The sequence below is a fragment of the Mchenga conophoros genome, linkage group LG19 (assembly GCF_057382185.1).
Source record: "Mchenga conophoros isolate Kocher_MC1m ecotype Shallow Benthic linkage group LG19, M_conophoros_male_GT1.1, whole genome shotgun sequence".
Lineage (NCBI taxonomy): Eukaryota > Metazoa > Chordata > Actinopteri > Cichliformes > Cichlidae > Mchenga > Mchenga conophoros.
In genome coordinates this window covers 5,504,610-5,523,905 of record NC_140544.1, presented here as the reverse complement: position 1 = coordinate 5,523,905, position 19,296 = coordinate 5,504,610, and the positions used below count along the sequence as shown (strand labels likewise).

Here is a 19,296-nt window from a genome sequence, read left to right as displayed (position 1 = left end):
ACAGTTGATTAGTATATTTGGTAATACTGAAGCTTGAAAAAAACTTTGTTAAACTCTATGCTACCATTCGCTTTTTTTCCGCCAAATCTCCGGCGTCTGACGTCACCTACAACATGGGTCGCTTACCTTACCTGTCACTTACCCTATCTCAAAAAGCTTCTAAAACAGTCAGTGATCACTGTTGACCTCCCTTGGCTTTTATTATTATTATCATTTATTTAAGCCAGTGTTGCCAACTTAGCGACTTTGTCGCTATATTTAGCGAGTTTTCAGACCCCTTAGCGACTTTTTTTCTAAAATAAGTCGCTAAAAAAAGACATGAAAGCGCGTATCGCTTTTACTCTCAACAAGCAGCGGGTGCTGTAATGCAGTCAGTTCTTCTTTTACTCTTATGCTGTTTTGTCCATCACAAGGTTTAAAACTACTTATAAACACACTCACAAAGTAACTCCACCAGAGTGCCAATTTTGGGTCACTTTTACTGGTCCAAGCCCGGGTAAAGGAGCAGGGTTGGAATTGTGACATTAAAAAAACCAATAATTGCTAAAAGAAATTTAATTTGTAGTTCTAAATAAACTCTAAATGCATTTAGGACGTTTTTACTCACTTTATGTCTCTTCCACGATGTTATTTCTCTCTCCAACAACATAGGTTACAATTGGATTAGCATGACCAATTATGCAAATTAGGCGATGACGTCATTTAGCGACTTCTAGCGACTTTTAGGACAACCAATAGCGATTTTCCTTACTGAGGAGTTGGCAACACTGATTTAAGCTCAGTTTTTAAAACCTTAGGATGTAGCTACAGCCCATCCCATGCAGCAGTATATGAATGACTAACCTCGTATTGTGGATGGATTATCGCAGTTGTTCTCCTGGCTGAAGTTTGGTCCTTTTACAGCATCCTGCCATGCGATTACATTTGTTCCTGACCACCGAGAACACTCACGTTAACTTTTATCGAGTGGAAAAAAAAGTTAGCTTGTTTATATTATGCAGCTATGTACAACTACATAGCTGTGTCGTAGCGGTCACGTAGCACATCATTATATCCCACAAGAGCAGTGGCTGCAGCCAGACCCTTCTCCATTATATACCAGCTAGCCAAACTTCAGTAACCCTACAAACGTCACTGCTGTTTAGTTTTCTGTCTTCATTTATGTTGGAAGTGATAACAGAGCTGTACGTTTTAATTTGTTTCCAAAACCCCGCAGTCAGGACATGCTATATTGTATTTAGATAGAAGCTAGCGAGCTAACTCCCTGCTAACTTCTAACTCCGTTAAATGTCATAAATTCCGTTTTCATGGATGCCTGTTAGTTAAACTCAATTGTTACACCTGGTAGAACAGAACGCTGATCATTTTATTAAAGATGAAAGACTTTAGACAGTTTTTCAACTCTCAGTAATGCCATAGTGATCATTTGATATATGGACCTGCAGCGGAGTTTAGGTCCAGACACGGCTAGTGACGTCAGACTGAACAATTGGATAGTACATGAAGTGTCGATTTAAGCCTAATGCTGCAGTGCGTCTCCTACGCAGACAGCGGCAGTGGCTCGAAATAAAGTAAAGGCACCAACAAGTGTAAAACACTGGGCGCGAATAACGTTTAGGTGCTTGTGAAGGGCATGGCTGCAGGAGACAAGTCCGTTTCTGAGTTACTCAGAGAAGTTGCTAACCGCTTAGATTGTACGACTTCACCTCAGTCTGAGAGAGTGTTGCAGCAGCGTACTGGAGATGAAGCGGTCCCTGGTCCAAGTTCTCATCAAAACAGCACAATGTTAACGTTAGCAAACGCTATCACAGCTAGCTCCACTCCACGAAACACTGTTCAGGGTAAGTAACGATGTTATTACTGCTTGGTTAGTCTGTCTGCCAAAAATGAGCTTTTTAATCAGTTCAGTCACAAATTTTTTTATACTGTTTTTATCATAGCAAAGAACTTAATAAATTAGGTAAGAGAAGATAATCGTCTTCTGGGTTAATGTCTGTATCACTGTTTACATTGTTGCGGGTAATAGTTAAATCATGACGTTTTAAAGTGTCTTATTTTCTCTGCTAATATGGAAGTCAAGTAATCTATGTGAATGAAAATAAAGCAATTCTAGTTCAATGTAGTGATTTTGTAAGCGGGTATAATACTTGCAAATTAAGTAGCAATTAATCTAAGCTTTTAGAATGTTTTCTATAATATTGTTTTTCCCTTTTTAAAGCTGAAGTCGCAAGACTGTTTGCCCCTTACAGAGTGAGGCCTTCCTCAGCGCCACTTTCATCTCTGACCTCGCATTCTTCCAAGAAAGCATGCCGCTCCATTTACACACACCTTCTTCTGTTTACATGATCATATGTCAGACACAGTGCCAGCTTCTGTCAGTCTGCCCCAGGGCAGCTGTGGCTACAATTGTAGCTTGCCTCCACCAGTGTGTGAATGTGAGAGTGAATGAATAGTGGTATTGTAAAAGCGCTTTGGGTGCCTTGAAAAGCGCTATATAAATCCAATCCATTATTATTATGACCCAGAAGTGGTCAAGGCAAAGATTGAGGATACCTTCCCTCAGCTAAAAGACACAGGAGGGTTTGAACTGCTGAGAATCTCTGGTACAACACGAAGCTGTAACCTGTGCACAATCCCAAGCCCAGACACTGGATATACAGTGCGATATCTCCGCAGTCCATTGAGTGGAATTGGACAAGCTTTGATCTATATAAGGCCACTGCAGAAAAGTATTGATTTGGAAGGCGTGAGTAATGACTAGGGTCAGAATATGTTATTTGCATGTATTAATAAACTAGTTCAAATGGCTAGCTAAGCTCAACTATGTGTCAAATCACTTTAGCTGTCAGCTGGTTAGAAACATGACTGCATATGAGTAATAATGGTTCTGAATGTGTATGTAAGCAATTGTTAGAAAAGGTTTAGAAGGAGATATGTAATTTTGTGTTTACAATTTGTTTCTGCTTCTCACGTTGGCAAATGCGATTGCAGAACTGTCAAAATATTTTTTATCACAGTATGCACCAAATGTATATATATATATTTTTTATCTCCATATTCTCTGTAGAGCCTGACAACCCTCCAGCAACAAGGACCCCCCACAAAATGCCTGAATTGTGACATTAACATTCCTTTAAATAAAATGAAAAACAACATCACTAAATCCACAAGGTAAGGAACATCTTTGATTTTCTATATATTTTAGTATATAGTGTGGAAACTAAGTAAGTCCACTTTATATATATTGGTGATGGATGTTGAAATCTCTGCCAATCCCTCTCACAGTTCATTGAGTGGTCCTGAACCTCAGTCTGTTACTGAAAGTCAGGCTAGGCAGACTCGTAGTACAACAGCAAGGTCAGAGGTCCCATCCTGTAGCAACAGTGATGCCTGGAATCTGTCCTGCGGGGTAGAGGAACCAGATAGTATCATCTTGGAATCCACCATAACCTCAGCAAGAGCAGAGCAATCGTCAGGTGATATGGTGGTAGTGCAGGAAGATGCATCTCATCAAGATGAAGAAAAGTCACTTCTAGGGGAAAAACCAGGTAGTCACAGGAATTAAGTTAGGAAGATACCAGATAAATGGCAAAAAATACATATATTTTATTTCCTTTGATTCATGTGATCCATTCCTTTCAGAGTGGAAATGTGAACAAGATGCAACCAGAGCAGCCTGGCTCTATAAGTCCGAGTTACTTTCAAAGTATGAGACCAGAAAGGCAGTAGTCCTGCAAATGGACTTGCGGGAAAGTATTGTGGATCAACAGAGATCACTTATCTCCCTCTACAAAGCTCCAAAGGTAGAGTGGGCGGGCCCTGTCAGCTGCAAACTGGAAGGTATTTTTTCTGTATTGTGAAAACATTAGAAATCCAGTGACTGACTAATCCGAAACTTCACAAGTTTTTTTCTTCTTCTTCCTTTTAGGGGATGTTGCTGTTGGAGAAGGGGTGAAGAGATTCTTCTTCTCAAAGGCAGTTTCTCTAGTACAGTCTGGTTTGCATTTGAATTTTGGTATGTATGAAACTAGACTGGGCACATGTATAGTGGATTAAATAAGAGAATATTTCATCATGTAAAGAAAATGTATTTGTTATGTAAATGAGTTAATTGTGTTAAAATTACTGCCTGGATTTCTCATACTCACCATAACCTAGATGTACTCTTTTCAAGGAACACAGATCTTACAAGACTGTTTGACGGTGAGCCAGAACACTTGACTCCATCCACTTCTCAGACCTTGCTTGAGAGTGACATGTTTTTGGTGGCAGGTAAGAAAGTTATGTACAGAAATAAGAGGAATAGTAATTTAAAATAATACATGTGCAGCACTAAAGGAAAAAGCATTACTTGTGTTACATTATCCTAACTGTAACCATAAAGATGAAAAATAGATTGAATACAGTTACAAAACTGTTTGTCTTTACCCCCATGCAATGTTAGGCTTAGTGAATTTATTATGTTTGATCTTAGGAAGAATAATGGGACATTCATTCATTCATGGTGGACCGTGTGTGTCTGGTATAAGTCCTGCAATTTGAAATGCTTTATCAGTACAGTGGATGTTCTTTAAGTATTTAACATTTAAAGTGTGTTTTACTTTACGGACTCACACTTCAGTTTTGGTTTGGTCTCACTGTTGTAGGTCATAACACGAACAAGCCGTCAAGTCAAGCAGCTGAGGAAAGGGCTTCAGGAGACCATGGTATGGCCGCTTCTGACAGAAAGATCAGACATCATTCCTCTTTTCTTACCAAGGGACTCAGAGACTGCTCCCTGTTGTGAGGTAAAGTCAGGTCACATCTTTTAACATCTGAACAGTAAAGGTATTTGGTTAATTTATGAAGGATGAACATTAATTGTTGACACAAAACATCAATATACTATTTTGTATGCTTGGGCTAGTCGAACAGCTGGGTTACATTTAATAAAAATACACCTAATGTTGCTGACGCTCTTAAGACTACAAGATAAGTAAAGATATAAAATGATAAATTAAGCTTATTTTATCTTGTTGCATTTCAGAGAAAAAATTAACCAAGGTGAACTATTTTATGCAGTCTATTCTAGAAAGGATAGTGTGGCCTGCCACAGAAGATGAAGATGAGGAGGAAGAGGAATGCTCTCTTGAGGATAAATGCAGAGTGGCAGGCTACCTTTGGTCCTTCATTGAAAATGGTAAGTCTGCTGCGATAGGTATTTTGCTATTGGTTTTCTCTGATTATACTTTGGTAAATTACATACAGTCCAGTGATCTCGGGTCATTAACAAAGTACACTATAGTATAATTTAGTTTTCTTATTTGCTCCATACTGCCTCCATGCAATACATAAAAAACAGAGTGGTGGCATTATCAGTTGCATTATAATTGTATATAACTACTTTTAGCTTTGTTACCAAAAAAATTATCTATGACAGCTACAACAGCAATTTGAGTGGGGCAAAAATGTCTTGTGCTCTTTATGTAATTGTTCATCTTTTATGGTATTTCTCCATAAAAGACTCAAAATAATGAATATAGGATGTCATTATAGTTTAAAACAATCTTCTGTTGCAGCGTCTTGTGCACAACGAAAAGCCCTCATCAAGTTTTGGACAGGATGGGAAGTCTTGCCGAGAGAAATGACTGTGGAAGTGGTCAACAGTAGTCTTCCACCTGTTTTGAAGTACTACGTCTTCCTGCACACTACTGTACCTATGAGTCATTTCTAATGGACATTCAGGTGTGTCTCAACTCTACTGACTCAGGTTTTGGTCTGGTTTAGGATTGATTCCATAACCACATGGTAAGATTAGACCATTTTTCTTTCTTGCATCACATTACTGTACTCGGTGTTCAAAGAAACGGACAATCTAGTGAGTTCTAGTTCCTTTAATACACTTGACAGTGTAAAATACACAGTACAGGTGAGCATTTATTGCTTTTTGTCAGTTTATATTAAAAAGAGTTCAGAAAACAAAATTATATTATTATATATTTATAATATATATTATATTATAAATTACACAGTATGTTTATTTTATTCTCGCTACTGGAAAACTTATTTGCATTAAGATGTTATACTACTTTACCGTGTGCATTGTATTAAATCTGCTCAGAGTTGACATGTACTGTACATCCAAGAAATGAATATCAAATCAAATCACTTATTTTATTGTCACTTATTTTTATTATTATTATTAAAGTGACAGCTGTGTAAAACAAATCCTGTTTTATAGCCACTCACTGTTTTGTTGAAAATGAAATCGGTTATGCTGTTTTGAGTCAGTATTAGCTACAAAGCCATAGATGTAGAAACTTAAAAAAGGGGTGTGAACATATTGCACCTGCTTACTTTGAAGAGTTAAGGTGTGGTATCAAACATAAGTTTGAGTGACTGAACAGTTTCACAGTAGGTATCCAAAGCTTGACTGAGTGAAACCCTGTTGTTTGGTAGCACAGCAAGCTCTCGTTCACTCAGTGCACGTGGGAGCTGAATCTCAGGAATGGTGATCTCATTTGATGGGCGGTGATTATGTGGTCCTGTCCAGTCCACACCATAATCCTCATCAACCTGAAAGACCATGCACATGTTTTAAATCTAAACTGAAGAGGTGATTCCTGCAGCTGTTCCTAGATGGACTTATTGAGTCTGTCAGGGCCTATGTGAGTTTCTTAGGCATAATTATTCATTCACCCATTCTAGGTCAGGATTGGTTCTCTTCAGGTATAACAAATTTAACTTTGTTTAAAGTATTGCCATCTATACCTGACAGATTGAATAAAAGGAGAGAATGGCTTGAAAGACATTTTCACTTACAGGAGAAATATTTGGTACACCAACTCGAACAGTAGAAATAAACTCATCTCAACTACAGATAGTAGAGTTTTACATAGAAGAACAAATACGGATCAAATAGTCATGTACCTGTGACAAATCTTGTCCCTCCTTTCTGTGCAGCAACCAGAGTTGCAGAGGTGAATGGTTGTTTGCTGTTCTGAGTCCGTGCTGATTCCATGCTTCCTGGAATGACTGAAGATGATGTTGAATGTGATGCAAAAAGCATCTGTGCAGTGCAAACAAGTCAATTTCTTCACCAGGGTTGAGCAGTCCTTGAATCTCCAGCTGGGTGAAGATTGTGTAGAAAAGGTCAAGGACGTTTTCATATACATCCCTCCACAGGCGCTCAATGCTATAAGACACAGTGAGGGAAATTGTTCATTTATGGTTTTTCAGGCATTCCTACGTCAACAGCCTTCCAAGTCAATTATTAGTGTAGTGTTAATGTGCTGTGAAACCAGTCAATTATGCTCAGAAACCATTTGTTTTATTACAATTGCATGTGTGAAAACAATGTAAGACAGGCCATCAATTTACTTGTCCTTACTGCTGGTGTGAGAGTTCCTGTTCTCCCCCATTGTCTGCACCATGAAATGTGCAACCTTCACATTTTCCCCTCCTTTGTCTGACCTGGAAAAAAAGTAGAGAAGTTTTGATCCGAGTCAGTGAGAGTAACAATCTGAATATAACTACTGTCCAATACAGAGTTTTTTGGCATACTGTATTTGTTAAACACCTCTTACCGGACGGTATGCCATATTGTCTGATTGCTGACAAGAAACCATCAAAAACTGTTGTAACTTTGTTGTTGGTGGCAGCTTTAAGGTAGACAATTAACCTCGAAAAACCATCTATCCCACCATGGACAACAAATCTCCATCTGACAAGGCAGAATTAAAAAAAACAAAACAAGAAAAAACATTGTCATGTCCCCAGTTACATACAAGCAAGACCAATATTTCAGTTCCATATAAAGTGACAACATGTTATAACAGGAATGTAAAAGAAATAATAGAAGGGAAACTTAAACACTTTACAGAAAGATCTGTAGTGCAAGGAATCACATGCATAATGTAAAGCCTCAGACATGACTATAGCAAATCCTGTAAATGGCCTTATATGACAGCATTTAAGATGACATTTACAAATTCAAGGCTTCATTTTACAATTTTATACATGCATCCTGTTACTTCAATGGAATTGGGAAAAGGTGATGCAAGCACTGACCAAATTAGTTTATGATTTCCATCGATATGCCAAAGGTGATTTAGTGCTGGTACACTGTACTGACGACGCCTTGCAGTCTAAATAGATAACCGTGCCATCATGACCCCTTCTGGATTGACTCGTCTCATTGAATCCATCAGTCGAAATCCTGATTAACAAACAGATCATGTCTTAGTACTACCAACTACAAAAAGACTGTATTGTAAACACTGTAATGCTTATGAGACAGATCTTCATTGCTTCAGGTAAGTATCCAGGTGCTGTACAGATTTACTGAGGAGAGGGAATCGTGTACAAACTGGTTCAAACAAGAACATAACTGCATAACAGTGATACGAACATGCCTAGTCATTTTTGATGCCTACATTATAATATCACATCATGGCTACACTGACACATGCTTTCTGGGTGTTTGGATATTCAAACAATATCAGCTTACTTTGAATGTGTATGCCTCTGGATCGTAGATGTCCCATCATCATTCTGCAGCCGGCATTTGGGTAATGACGCTGAATGTCCAGCACTTTTGCATCCAAGTCCTCATTCCCAATAGAAGAATACCTATCAGATTTTCTGCACATAATTTTTTTTTTTTTAGTATAACAGCAAGTCTCAACAAAACAATGTATTCTTGTTTTAGCTTTACTGAAGACACCAGAGAAAGTATGATATTTAAAATGCTGCTGTAATAGACAAAACCATTTCAATAAACTTGCTATTTAACATCAACTTTGTTATGTGTTATCAGAGAACAATTAGCTGCAAACAGCAATGAAACATTCAACTATGTACGATTTAAAGCACTAATGACCCTGCTGTCTACCAAGATGTGATAAGTAAGTAGACTGTGGAAAGCTGGTGGGTCTACTCTGTGTAAAAGGTTCCTACAGGTTCCAGTGCCCCCAGTCTCCGAGTTAACACACTCTAACAGCTAACACTGCGCCGGCTAAACGTGTCTCAACAACGAGATGGCGCCGATAGCTTTAGCCGTAGCTGCCCCACTTATTTTAGACATTCACAATAAAAAAGTAAGCGATAATATTTCAATATCAAACGTCATAATTAAGGTCAATATCTAAATAATGCTGTGTACAGACTCACACAGGTGTTAAATTACAGCATAAACTTACTTCAGACATTCCTTTCGACAATGCTGTCATCGATGCTAACATCTTGAAGAGCAATTATAATCCCAAGCATTTCAGAAACATCATCTAAACGACTCAAAACAGTATCTACAGGTAAATGATCCCTCTCTATCTGATCTCCTAAAATGAGCAGAATTGACTGAAGTTCACACCAGACCGCCATCTATGGGCTCAAAATGTGGTCATAAATATTTTGTACTTGTTAAAAAGATTTGTATGTGTAAAAGAGATTTGTGTGTGGACTTAGCCCAAAAAAACCCTGCAAGTTACAAGTACGAATTTTGACTCTATTTTCCTTCCTTTCATCTGATTGGTCAATGTCATGTCAATCACAAATGTAACAATCCAATCAGAGAACAGATGGGTTTGGCTGTCGGAGGGGCGCTTTTTTGAACTGCAGGTCCTTGAAGGGTGATACAGTTTGAAGCTGGAGGATCTCTATATAAATATCCGATAGCAGTTAGGTCCCCTAACTTTCAGCAGCTGTTGAAAGGATAAAGTTGTGCTATATCAGTGGTTAGAAATACCATTATTACTTTAGGATTAGTTTAACACAAAGTCAGGGCTGACCCAGGACCATTGCTGTGAGTCACAGTGCGCAGCATAAAAGTCCATTCACATGGGACGCAGGATGTGCTGCTAATGCTAACTGCTAACTAAAAGCAAAGGATCCAGAATTTGTTACGCTGGCTGCTGGGCTCTGTGGGTTTTTGCAGCAGCTCTACCTGTACTAGATGCACCTGCTCCTTGTCTTTTCTATCTCTGACTTTATGTCCTCTACAAGAGTTTCTGTTTTTTTTTTGCTGGTTCTTCAAATGTTCAATAAAAACATGTATGCTAATTCATAACGAAGAAAGCTTTGTAATGAAGACTGTCATTTCCAAAACACTGCCCGCCCCCACCCCGTGGTCCGCAGCGCTGTTGAAAAGGCTGGGGAAGTCCCTGTGTTAAACACGTAGACCTGTGACATAAAAATCACCAAACTCGGACGACCACAGACTGTTTTCCTTCGTGGTGATGAAGGAAAACGCTGGGTTGGCATGAAAACGGGCATTTATTCCCTTCAAAGACCTGCAGTTCAAAAAAGCGCCCCTCCGACAGCCAAACCCATCTGTTCTCTGATTGGATTGTTACATTTGTGATTGACATGACATTGACCAATCAGATGAAAGGAAGAAAAATAGGGTCAAAATTCGTACTTGTAACTTGCAGGGTTTTTTTGGGCTAAGTCCACACACAAATCTTTTTTACGCGCACACAAATCTTTTTTACGCGCACACAAATCTTTTTTACACATGCAAATCTTTTTTACGCACACACAAATATTTTTTACACATACAAATCTTTTTTACGCACACACAAATATTTTTTACACATACAAATCTTTTTTACAAGTACAAAATATTTATGACCACATTTGGAGCCCATAGCCATCCTCCCCGACTTTTGACCTAGCACGTTTTTGCTACCTGTAGCAGCCGTCCGCGGAGCAGGTATCCAGGAAAACTAGTCGATAGTAAACGATCAGCCAATAGGTGCAAAGGCCACTCACACTGATTGACAGACAAAGTCATTCTGCTGAAAAGTCGCATTATGAAATAAATAGGCCATTGGGAAAAACGGGATTTTGAAATAAAGACTGACTTTGAAAAAAGGACATTTTGGAATAAAAATGGTTGGGAATAAATAAGATGCCTCAGGAATAATCTCTGTTATTGTGATAAATAATGACCATGAAATAATATTTCACAATAATAAGTAAATTTATATAGCAGAATGCAATATATTTCACAATAATGAGCTTTTTTTTCAAAATGTGTTCCATTTAGAGATGGCACGATACCACTTTTTTATGTCCGATACCTATTCCGATATCATAAATTTGGATATCTGCCGATACCGATATGAATCCGATATAGTGTTTTTTAATCAACAAAAATATCTTGCTGCATTTTGTATAAGTTCATACTCAAGTTTAAAACAACAACTACACTAAAGCTATTCTGTTATACCTGTATGCAAAAAAAAATATTTCATAGTTCAGCAATACTGATCAATCTAATAAACTTCAACCTACACCATCCTCCTATTCTGGTATTTTAAAGAGTACTTAGCGTAAATATTAAGCAACCTAACTAATAGGGTTCCAACTCCCAGCAACAACAAAAATAAATAAATAAAAAATGGGGAACCACCCCTCACGCTCCACCTCATGATGCTTAATCGACGTAATCAACCTTAATTTGATGCAGTGTGAAAAAAAATGCACAGAAATCAATTATTTTTCAAGAAATATTAAATAGATTCAACATCTTTCTTCAACAAAATTGCAGACTGCACAGATGGTACCTTCCCAAAGGAAAAAGTACTATAGCTTACTAGGGTATATATATTAGACTTAATAGTCACTATATACAGTAATTGACTTCTATTCATTTTACATCAAATTAAAACTTTGGGTGTCAGATAATTATTTATTAAAAGCTAGACATTTTAAATGAGAATAAGAAAGAAAAGTATGTCTTTGTGCCCCCTTTTCCCAGTTAATGCCCTATCGGCCCCCCTGGCTAAACTTTGCTAGATCCGCCCCTGCACAGTTACCAGCGTCAGCTACATAGAAAAAGATCCTCGAGTAGAAAGTAATATTAAATAAATTCTAACAACAGCTGATCAAGCTTAAATGTGCTGCTGTTGTTCAGCCACTGGTTTCCTCTTTCTGGTGCAAAGTGGGCCAAAAACAAACCAGAGAGACAGACTCGCGACAGAAAAGCCGATCAGCTGATCGTTAAGCAGTTTCATGATTGAAGTAGCAGCAAGAAGAGGCAGTCGTTTGTTAAGCTTAACGCAGGAATGCTTTACAAACATTTAGAGATGGACTTACACACTTGCTTTACTTCTCTCGGGGATAACTTTGTCGGAGATGAAATGCCGGGTTGCTAGTGAAGCTCCAAATGCTATCCAGACCACTGACAGGTCCCGCATGCCACAGCCGCTCTATCACGTGATGCATACTGCTCCGACGTGCTAACGTTCTGAGGTGAGTTACGGCGTGTTGCAAGTTTGTGAGGTGCTTTCGTGATATTTAATGGATTGGATTACATTTTTTATTTTTCTCCGATATCCGATCCAGTAATTTAGGTCAGTATCGGACCGATACCGATACGTAATATCGGATCGGTCCATCTCTAGTTCCATTATTTCAAAATATCATTCTCACATTACATATCTGTGTCTTATTTATTCACATAGTTATTTATTTCATCGTGTCCTATTTATTTATTTAATTTTGAACACTTTGGAGTTCCATATACATCAGGTTTCATTTGAGATATTAACAGTTTAACTGCTTTTCATTTCTTTGAGCGATCTGGTCCTTAGTTGTTTAATTCCCTTTCTTCTTTTCTTTTGGGCTCATGGTCACGTTCCCTCTCATTACAGTAACAAAGGCATCGACCACCTGTCCTCCATGAAGAGGAAGAATGCGGTGCTGGTGTACGACCTCCTCCTGGAGATGCTGGATGCCAACACAGCCAGCAGCAGCAGTCAAACATCATCATCCTCGCCTGGCTCTGACACTTACTCTGAACAGCAACAGTTCCCCCCACCGCCATCTGACCTGCAGCCAGGCCTGGACCAGATGGCTACAGCTGCTGACAATACCACTGTGCCTCCAGCGGAAGTCCCGGTCCTGGACGGACATCTGCTCACCCTTCAGTCTACATCTCCATCACAGAATTTAGCGGGGTCTCACTTGGACAGCAACGAGTAAGTTCTGTTACTGCACTTAAAGCAGACGTGTTAAGTTTAGAAACAAAGAAAGGTGATGGAACAGAGGATAAGAAGGGAGGATAAACTGAAGGAAAAAGGAAAAAACAAAACAATGTAGGTAGAAGCTACTGGCAGGGGGATGGTGGATGAGTAGAAGACAAGAAAAAGGGAAGATAGGAGGCAAATGAGAAGAAAAGGAAGGTAGATGAGGAAAAAGGTAAAAGTCGAGAAAGAGATGAAGGAAGACAGAAAGGAAAAAATGCAGCAATAAAGGAAAGAAGCACAGTAATGATGGACAGAAGGAAAAAGAAAAATGAAAGGCAAGTCAGCTTGACCCACAAGTGTTACACAAAAGCCTACAAGTTATAATAACAATATATATATATATATATATATATATATATATATATATATATATATATATATATATATATATATGTATGTATATATATATATGTGCTTATTAACTAACATTCACAATCTGATGGACGCATCGGAGAGCAGCTTAGGGTTAATATCTTGCCCAAGGATACTTAGCATGTAGTCTAGAGGGAACCAACATTAGATGACCCGCTCTGCTACAGCCACCCTGGCGTGATGTCAGGCTGGGATGCAGCTGCTTGACGGATGGAAACTCGTTCCATGAAGCTCTCTGTTTTTGAGCTAATATCATGGTCACGAGAAGTTTTGAGGTCTGTAGTGATCGACTCTACAGAAAGTTGGTGACCTCTGCAGTGACCTCTATGATTTTGCATGGTTGATCTGATATCCTCGTGTTGGTGTTGTTCCCAGATCATCATACTAAATGTTGTTCCAGGATCAACATTGCAAGTGACCAATCAGAATGTTGTGACGTCATACTTTTGCGACTTCGGGAAAAACCGGCGTAAAACAAAAAACTGTACTTAAGCTGCGTGAAACCGCCTCTGTCCGCCGATCAACGGACCCTGACCCTAACCCTAACCGTAACCGTAACCCTTTAATAAACAGTAAGCAGAATTGATATTGTCCTTGCAACATTGGAATTTCATAAATGCACGAATGGCTTGGCGCGCAAAGGAATAACGTCACAACAATGTGATTGGTCACTTGCAATGTTGAACCTGGAACAACATTTTCATGATGGTCTGGGAACAACACCAACACGAGGATATCAGATCATCCGATTTTGCATGGCTGCCTACCACAAATGGCTGAGTTGCTGTCATTCCCAATAGCTTCCTTTTTTTATTATTATTATTATTACACCACTAACAGTTGATTGTGGATTATTTAGTTGGGAGGAAATTTCACCATTGGAATTCACTGCGCTCCCGAGAACGACCCATTCTTTCACAAATGTTTGCAGAAACAGTCTGCATGCCCCTAAGCATGGTTTTATACACCTGTGGCCATGGAAGTAATTAGAACACCTAAATTCAGTGATTTTGAGTGGTGAGTGAATACTATTGGGAATATAGTGTATTTATATCCAAAGAGCAGTTGAAACTGTAAAAAATGCCAAAGATAAAACAGTGTGATAGGAATAAAATAGCATTTTTAAAACAAAAAGGTGATTCTCAAATGAGGAATAAAGTTGCTCATAACAACTATTGATTTTCAAGCTTGTTAGAACTGAACTTATACTTTCCATGTGTCTATTTCTATTTCCATTTTTTTGTAGCAAAAGTCTAAAAAAACGAGGGGTATCTCAAGACTTGTGCACAGTACTCAAACTTCCCAAAATGAACTTTGACTTTATTCCATGTCCAGAGTGCTTAAGAATAGCAAATCATTCCCTTCCTCTGGAAAATAACTGTAATAATTTCCCTCACAGTTACATTTCTGCGGAGCACCTGTCACTGGATAATAGGGATGCAGGTCCAGGTCCATCGGTGGAGCCAACAACCTACGTCATCCCTGATAGAGTTGTCACGGAAACAGCTTGAGAGTGACAGAACTGACTGAGGCTAAACCTTAGTGGATATTCATCACCCAAAGATTGGAAAAAAAAAAAACATAAAAAAACAAAACAGAAAGCGCTGTTGTGAGGTAAAGTTTCTCTTGTCAAGATTTTTGTAGTCTTTAAAAAAATTTTTGATCGAATGTATATTTTGTGTGCGTAAATATTTCTTGTGAATGTGCACTACCATCGCTGTTCATAAGGACATCACTGGCTGGCTGCCCGGCAGCCTGTGTGCGTTTTTTTTGATAAACAGTATTTGTATCTCTTTTTATCACCTTGATGTAACATCCAGAACAAGCCATCTACAAACCGTCTCCACTTACTCATAAGGGTGCACTTGGCCAACAAGTCAACGTTCATTTCTGTAAGATTTGTTAGTTGTACAAGGACGTAAAAGGACGCTGTTCTCTGTCACCCTATTGTGTTTTTTCTGCTTTTATTACTGTGCACTTTGGTGTTTTAATCTGTGCCTGTTTACGCAGGAATTTTCTACAGTCTTTGTACTTATCTGTTTGTGGATTCAATCAACAGTATGTGGCCTTTTACCAAAACGACTGTTAAACTTGTTCTCTGTTTCTCTGGTTAAACTAATGCTGAATTTATACAGTAAACAGTGGCACAGACCCCTTCTGCAAAGGCTACCAGCAAAATTTGAAAAAAGGAAAATTTCACAATTTAGTCATAGTAATACATCTAATCTGATATAATGAGCTTTAGCAACTTTTTCTCAGACTGTTAGATTTAGAATCGGAACAGCCTGACTGCCTTAAACAAGCCATACCTAAGCCATATGTTTGTACAAGCTAAAATGCACAAAATTAAATTACTTTACAACAACAGAAACTTAGTTTTTTATACTTGATTTCAGCACTTGAAGTTTATCACACTTGAAGCTACTGATCTTGGCTTTACTAATATGCTAATGGTAACACTGGTCACTGTGACATCACCCGATGGTTGGTGAGCCCCCATGATGAAGCCTTGAGTGAAGAGTTTTCATTGTTGTCCGTAACAAAGAAATTTGGAGATAAGAAAAGTCTAACTCGTTTTTACCTGTGAAAATGACATAAATATCTTAGATAATCCTCCTTTTTAAAAATGCCCAGAATTGTGAAAATTTACTACCTTTTTCATTATTAATTTTAAACTACTGCCTGAGCCCATAGTGTTTATTTAAGTCACAGAGTAAGCAGTTCTTGACAGATGTAAAGTCGTTGTGTAGCCAGGCAGATTGCCCCCTGCTGGTCATTAAAAATAATGTAGATGTGTATGGTACATGGGTGTTGGCTCCTCCTGTCAGAACCTGGGAGCTTTTCCTTCCCACTGTTGCCAACTGCTTGCCCATAGGGAGTCTTTGTATTGTTGTAGGTTTTAGGGTCTTTACAGTAGTATAAAGCACCTTCAGGGAACGGTTGTTGTCATTTGGCACTGTATAAATAAAGCTTAATTAAATGACTTAGCACTGTATGTCAGCAGTGTAACAGTAAGACACCAAAAAAAAGAGAAATGTGTTTGTTGCACGTTGCAGATTTATCCATGTTCTTAGCTGTAACTTCTCATGTAGACAAATTGAGCTTTGGCATCAGTCCAGAATCGCTCTGTTTTCAAGGTTGAGAAACTGTTGGCTGTTGATATTTTCCTTTAAAACTATTCAGCTTCTTGTACATATAAACCCTTAAGGGCTCATTTGTGTGTCTTCTTTGCTTTATGATCTCATTAACCACATAAGACTTGAGAGAACAGCCTGTTACTTGGAACATCAAAACTGCAAACAGCTTATTTTCCGTCACACAAAGCAAACTAAAAGGAAATAAATGCACCATGTACTCATTCCCAAGTCATAAAATGTGCCACTTGTGTGCCAGTGTAAATTTAACCTTAGTGCCAGATTATTTAACCACTGTTAATAGACCAATATATGTTTACTCTGCTTTATTTCCTGATGTTTGTGGATTGTGCGCACATGAACACACACCCAAATCTGATGCTGAAGCTGTTTCTGTTGGCAGTCTGTGCACGCCGCACACACTCGTGTCAGATCTTGTGGATTTTTTTCACCTGTCTTTTCTGTGAACTCACAACCAGCAGCAGCAGCAGCACATCGTGGCAAACATGGTTTATTGTCAGTTCAAAATTACAAACAGTACATCCCATAAATAAGAGATCACAAAATAAATCAAACTTTACACACCTTTTGTTGTTTCTGTTCTGTGAGGCTTTTGTGCCGAGGCTGAAATTATCTACAGTTTTGAATTGCTCATAGAATCTTCTTTATAACATTTATCAGTAACTTTAACAGTAAATTACACACATTTAATGATCTTTGATTGTGCATGGACACAGCTACATTCACCTCTCAAACGATTTCTTACATTCAAGTTCAACTCAAATTGTGCCGTGTGGCTCTTGAGACGCGCTGTTCATCTGCACTGGAACAAAAAACAATTCAGAAAAATCTCATGTGTACGTAATAACGGGTGATCGTTGCAGACTTTCGTGTCATTGGTCGAGTTGGATAGCCCTGCTCAAGTTTAAAACCTCAAAAAAAAAAAGCTGTACAATTTATGATAAATACAGCTCAAAATAAATATAAAATACCCTTTCATAATACATGGGTGAGGTTACATAAAACAAAAAGTCACATATAGGGCCAAAACCACAGTCAACTACCAGGTCTGTAGATGAATTGTGTTTTTAGCCTTTGGGGGTTGTTGTTGTTGTAAAGCTGCACATCGACTTTGTGAGGAAACTGTCATGAGCAAATTTGACAATAATATTTACCCACTCCCTAATATTTTAGAAGTAAAAATGGCAGTTACCTTTGGAAGAGAATTTGTTCCTACAGCTGTTAGATTTTTATATTCATTTATATTGTTTAATATAACAATTTTAATTATCTGTCTGAGCTACGGGACACCTGAGAGGATGAATTAAGTATATATGCATTGCTGGCTAGCCCACCAACTACCTGTGAACCTACAGCTCGTTCTTTTAGGCAAAAAGTGCCAAACAGCAGGTGAACAAAGTTAGCTGCTAGCCGGCTAATGTGCAACTTTGGAAACAGCAACCACAGCTGCATCAAGGTGACTCTTAGGTTGAGTGATCGGCTAAAATATCACACGTATATCATAGGAAAATATTCATCACACTGACTCTTAAAAGTTTGTTTATCACATTTTCAATATATCAACTTAAGAGTTTTTAAATTACAACCCAGCTAAATAGCACAGTTGAAAGCAACAATTTACCCTTTTTTTCTCAGTAGTTTTCCATTATATACAAGATTCATTTATAACATTAAAAGAACATTATGAGTTAAAAGAATGGTTGTTCTGTTGGATACACAAAGGCATGTCTGCTAAGGAGTCACTGCCATTATTTACAAGAAAAAAACTCTTACAATTCCTATTTTAAATATTTCAAAACCCAAATAAGAAAAAGAACACGTGTCTTTTCCTTTCTGTACAAAATGTGCTTTTAACAACTGCCCCCGAACCTAAAGAAACCCCCTAAACAAAAAAAATCGGTACAAATAGCTGCAGTGGTAGAAAATGGCTGGTGTACTCCTCACATTTCTTCAGTTGCTTTGGTAATAACCGCCCTCGAATCCCTCATACCGCACTATACAAAATAGAAGATATCAAAATAAATCGTGGAGCCTTTTTTCCTTTTGCACCGTCTGAATCTGAAAAGTGTGAAATTGTTTCAGCGGGGAAATCAGCTGGCAAATCTACAATCTAAAAATCACAACTTAAACACAGCAGTAATATGGCTTCTTGTTAAGGAGCATAAATAAATAAATAATTTAGTACAGCAATAAAGTTTAGAGTGAAGAACACATGATTCCTTCAGACATGAAGAACTGTGCTTCATTTTTGTATGGGAGGGAGCAGGTACATGACCCGTCACATTGTTAACGGTGTCTATTTGGGATTTTTACCTCCAATATATGGCTGTTTTTGTTTTTTTTCTACTATCCCTTTATAAGGAGAACATGGACACAAAGTGTGGCAGTGATCATGTGGGTGGGGGGCCGTTGGTGTAGTGCAGCATGGGGTAGAAAGATCGGGCAAAGTTGTTGGTCAGTGTACAGCTGTAGTTCTCTTCAGAGAGAGGCACCAGGCAGGCCAGAACCAGGAGCATGAAGAAGAGCAGGTGCAAGGGGAAAGCAGCTCGCAGAACCCGGTAGAAGAGGGGTCGCTGTGGGGAAGAGTCCTGTCTCTCCTCCCTGCAAGTGGATAAATGTTGAGAGAGTAAAGAGATGTTTATGTTGTTCACCAAACAGAACAAAAGTCAAAAACAACATCTTTATTTTTGTATTCTCAAATCTGCAATATAAACAGCCGTTTTGCACTTTGAGATCTAAGATTGTAGTTTTTTTTTTTT

General features: G+C 38.4%; 3 protein-coding genes across 13 annotated transcripts in view; 2 read left to right on the top strand and 1 right to left on the bottom strand.

Moving 5' to 3' along the window:
* esr2b (estrogen receptor 2b) overlaps positions 1–17,019 on the top strand; it is a 68,406-nt gene extending 51,387 nt beyond the window's left edge. For all 5 annotated transcript variants that reach the window (XM_085258095.1, XM_085258094.1, XM_085258096.1 and 2 more), the window contains 2 exons: positions 12,636–12,962; positions 14,782–17,019. In XM_085258095.1, coding sequence (XP_085114221.1) covers positions 12,636–12,962; positions 14,782–14,893 — 439 coding nt within the window. In that variant the 3' untranslated portion in view covers positions 14,894–17,019. The remainder of the gene's footprint in view (positions 1–12,635; positions 12,963–14,781) is intronic.
* LOC146551533 (uncharacterized) lies at positions 3,251–6,282 on the top strand. Its single transcript, XM_085258200.1, has 8 exons — positions 3,251–3,548; positions 3,714–3,840; positions 3,929–4,015; positions 4,175–4,272; positions 4,475–4,533; positions 4,647–4,787; positions 5,062–5,179; positions 5,559–6,282. Exons 1-8 carry the CDS (start codon positions 3,251–3,253, stop codon positions 5,711–5,713), a joined length of 1,083 nt encoding a protein of 360 aa, XP_085114326.1. The 3' UTR covers positions 5,714–6,282.
* Positions 17,012–19,296, bottom strand: part of syne2b (spectrin repeat containing, nuclear envelope 2b) — an 80,692-nt gene continuing 78,407 nt past the window's right edge. For all 7 annotated transcript variants that reach the window (XM_085258089.1, XM_085258088.1, XM_085258091.1 and 4 more), the window contains one exon: positions 17,012–19,138. In XM_085258089.1, the coding sequence (XP_085114215.1) occupies positions 18,928–19,138 (211 nt within the window). In that variant the 3' untranslated portion in view covers positions 17,012–18,927. The remainder of the gene's footprint in view (positions 19,139–19,296) is intronic.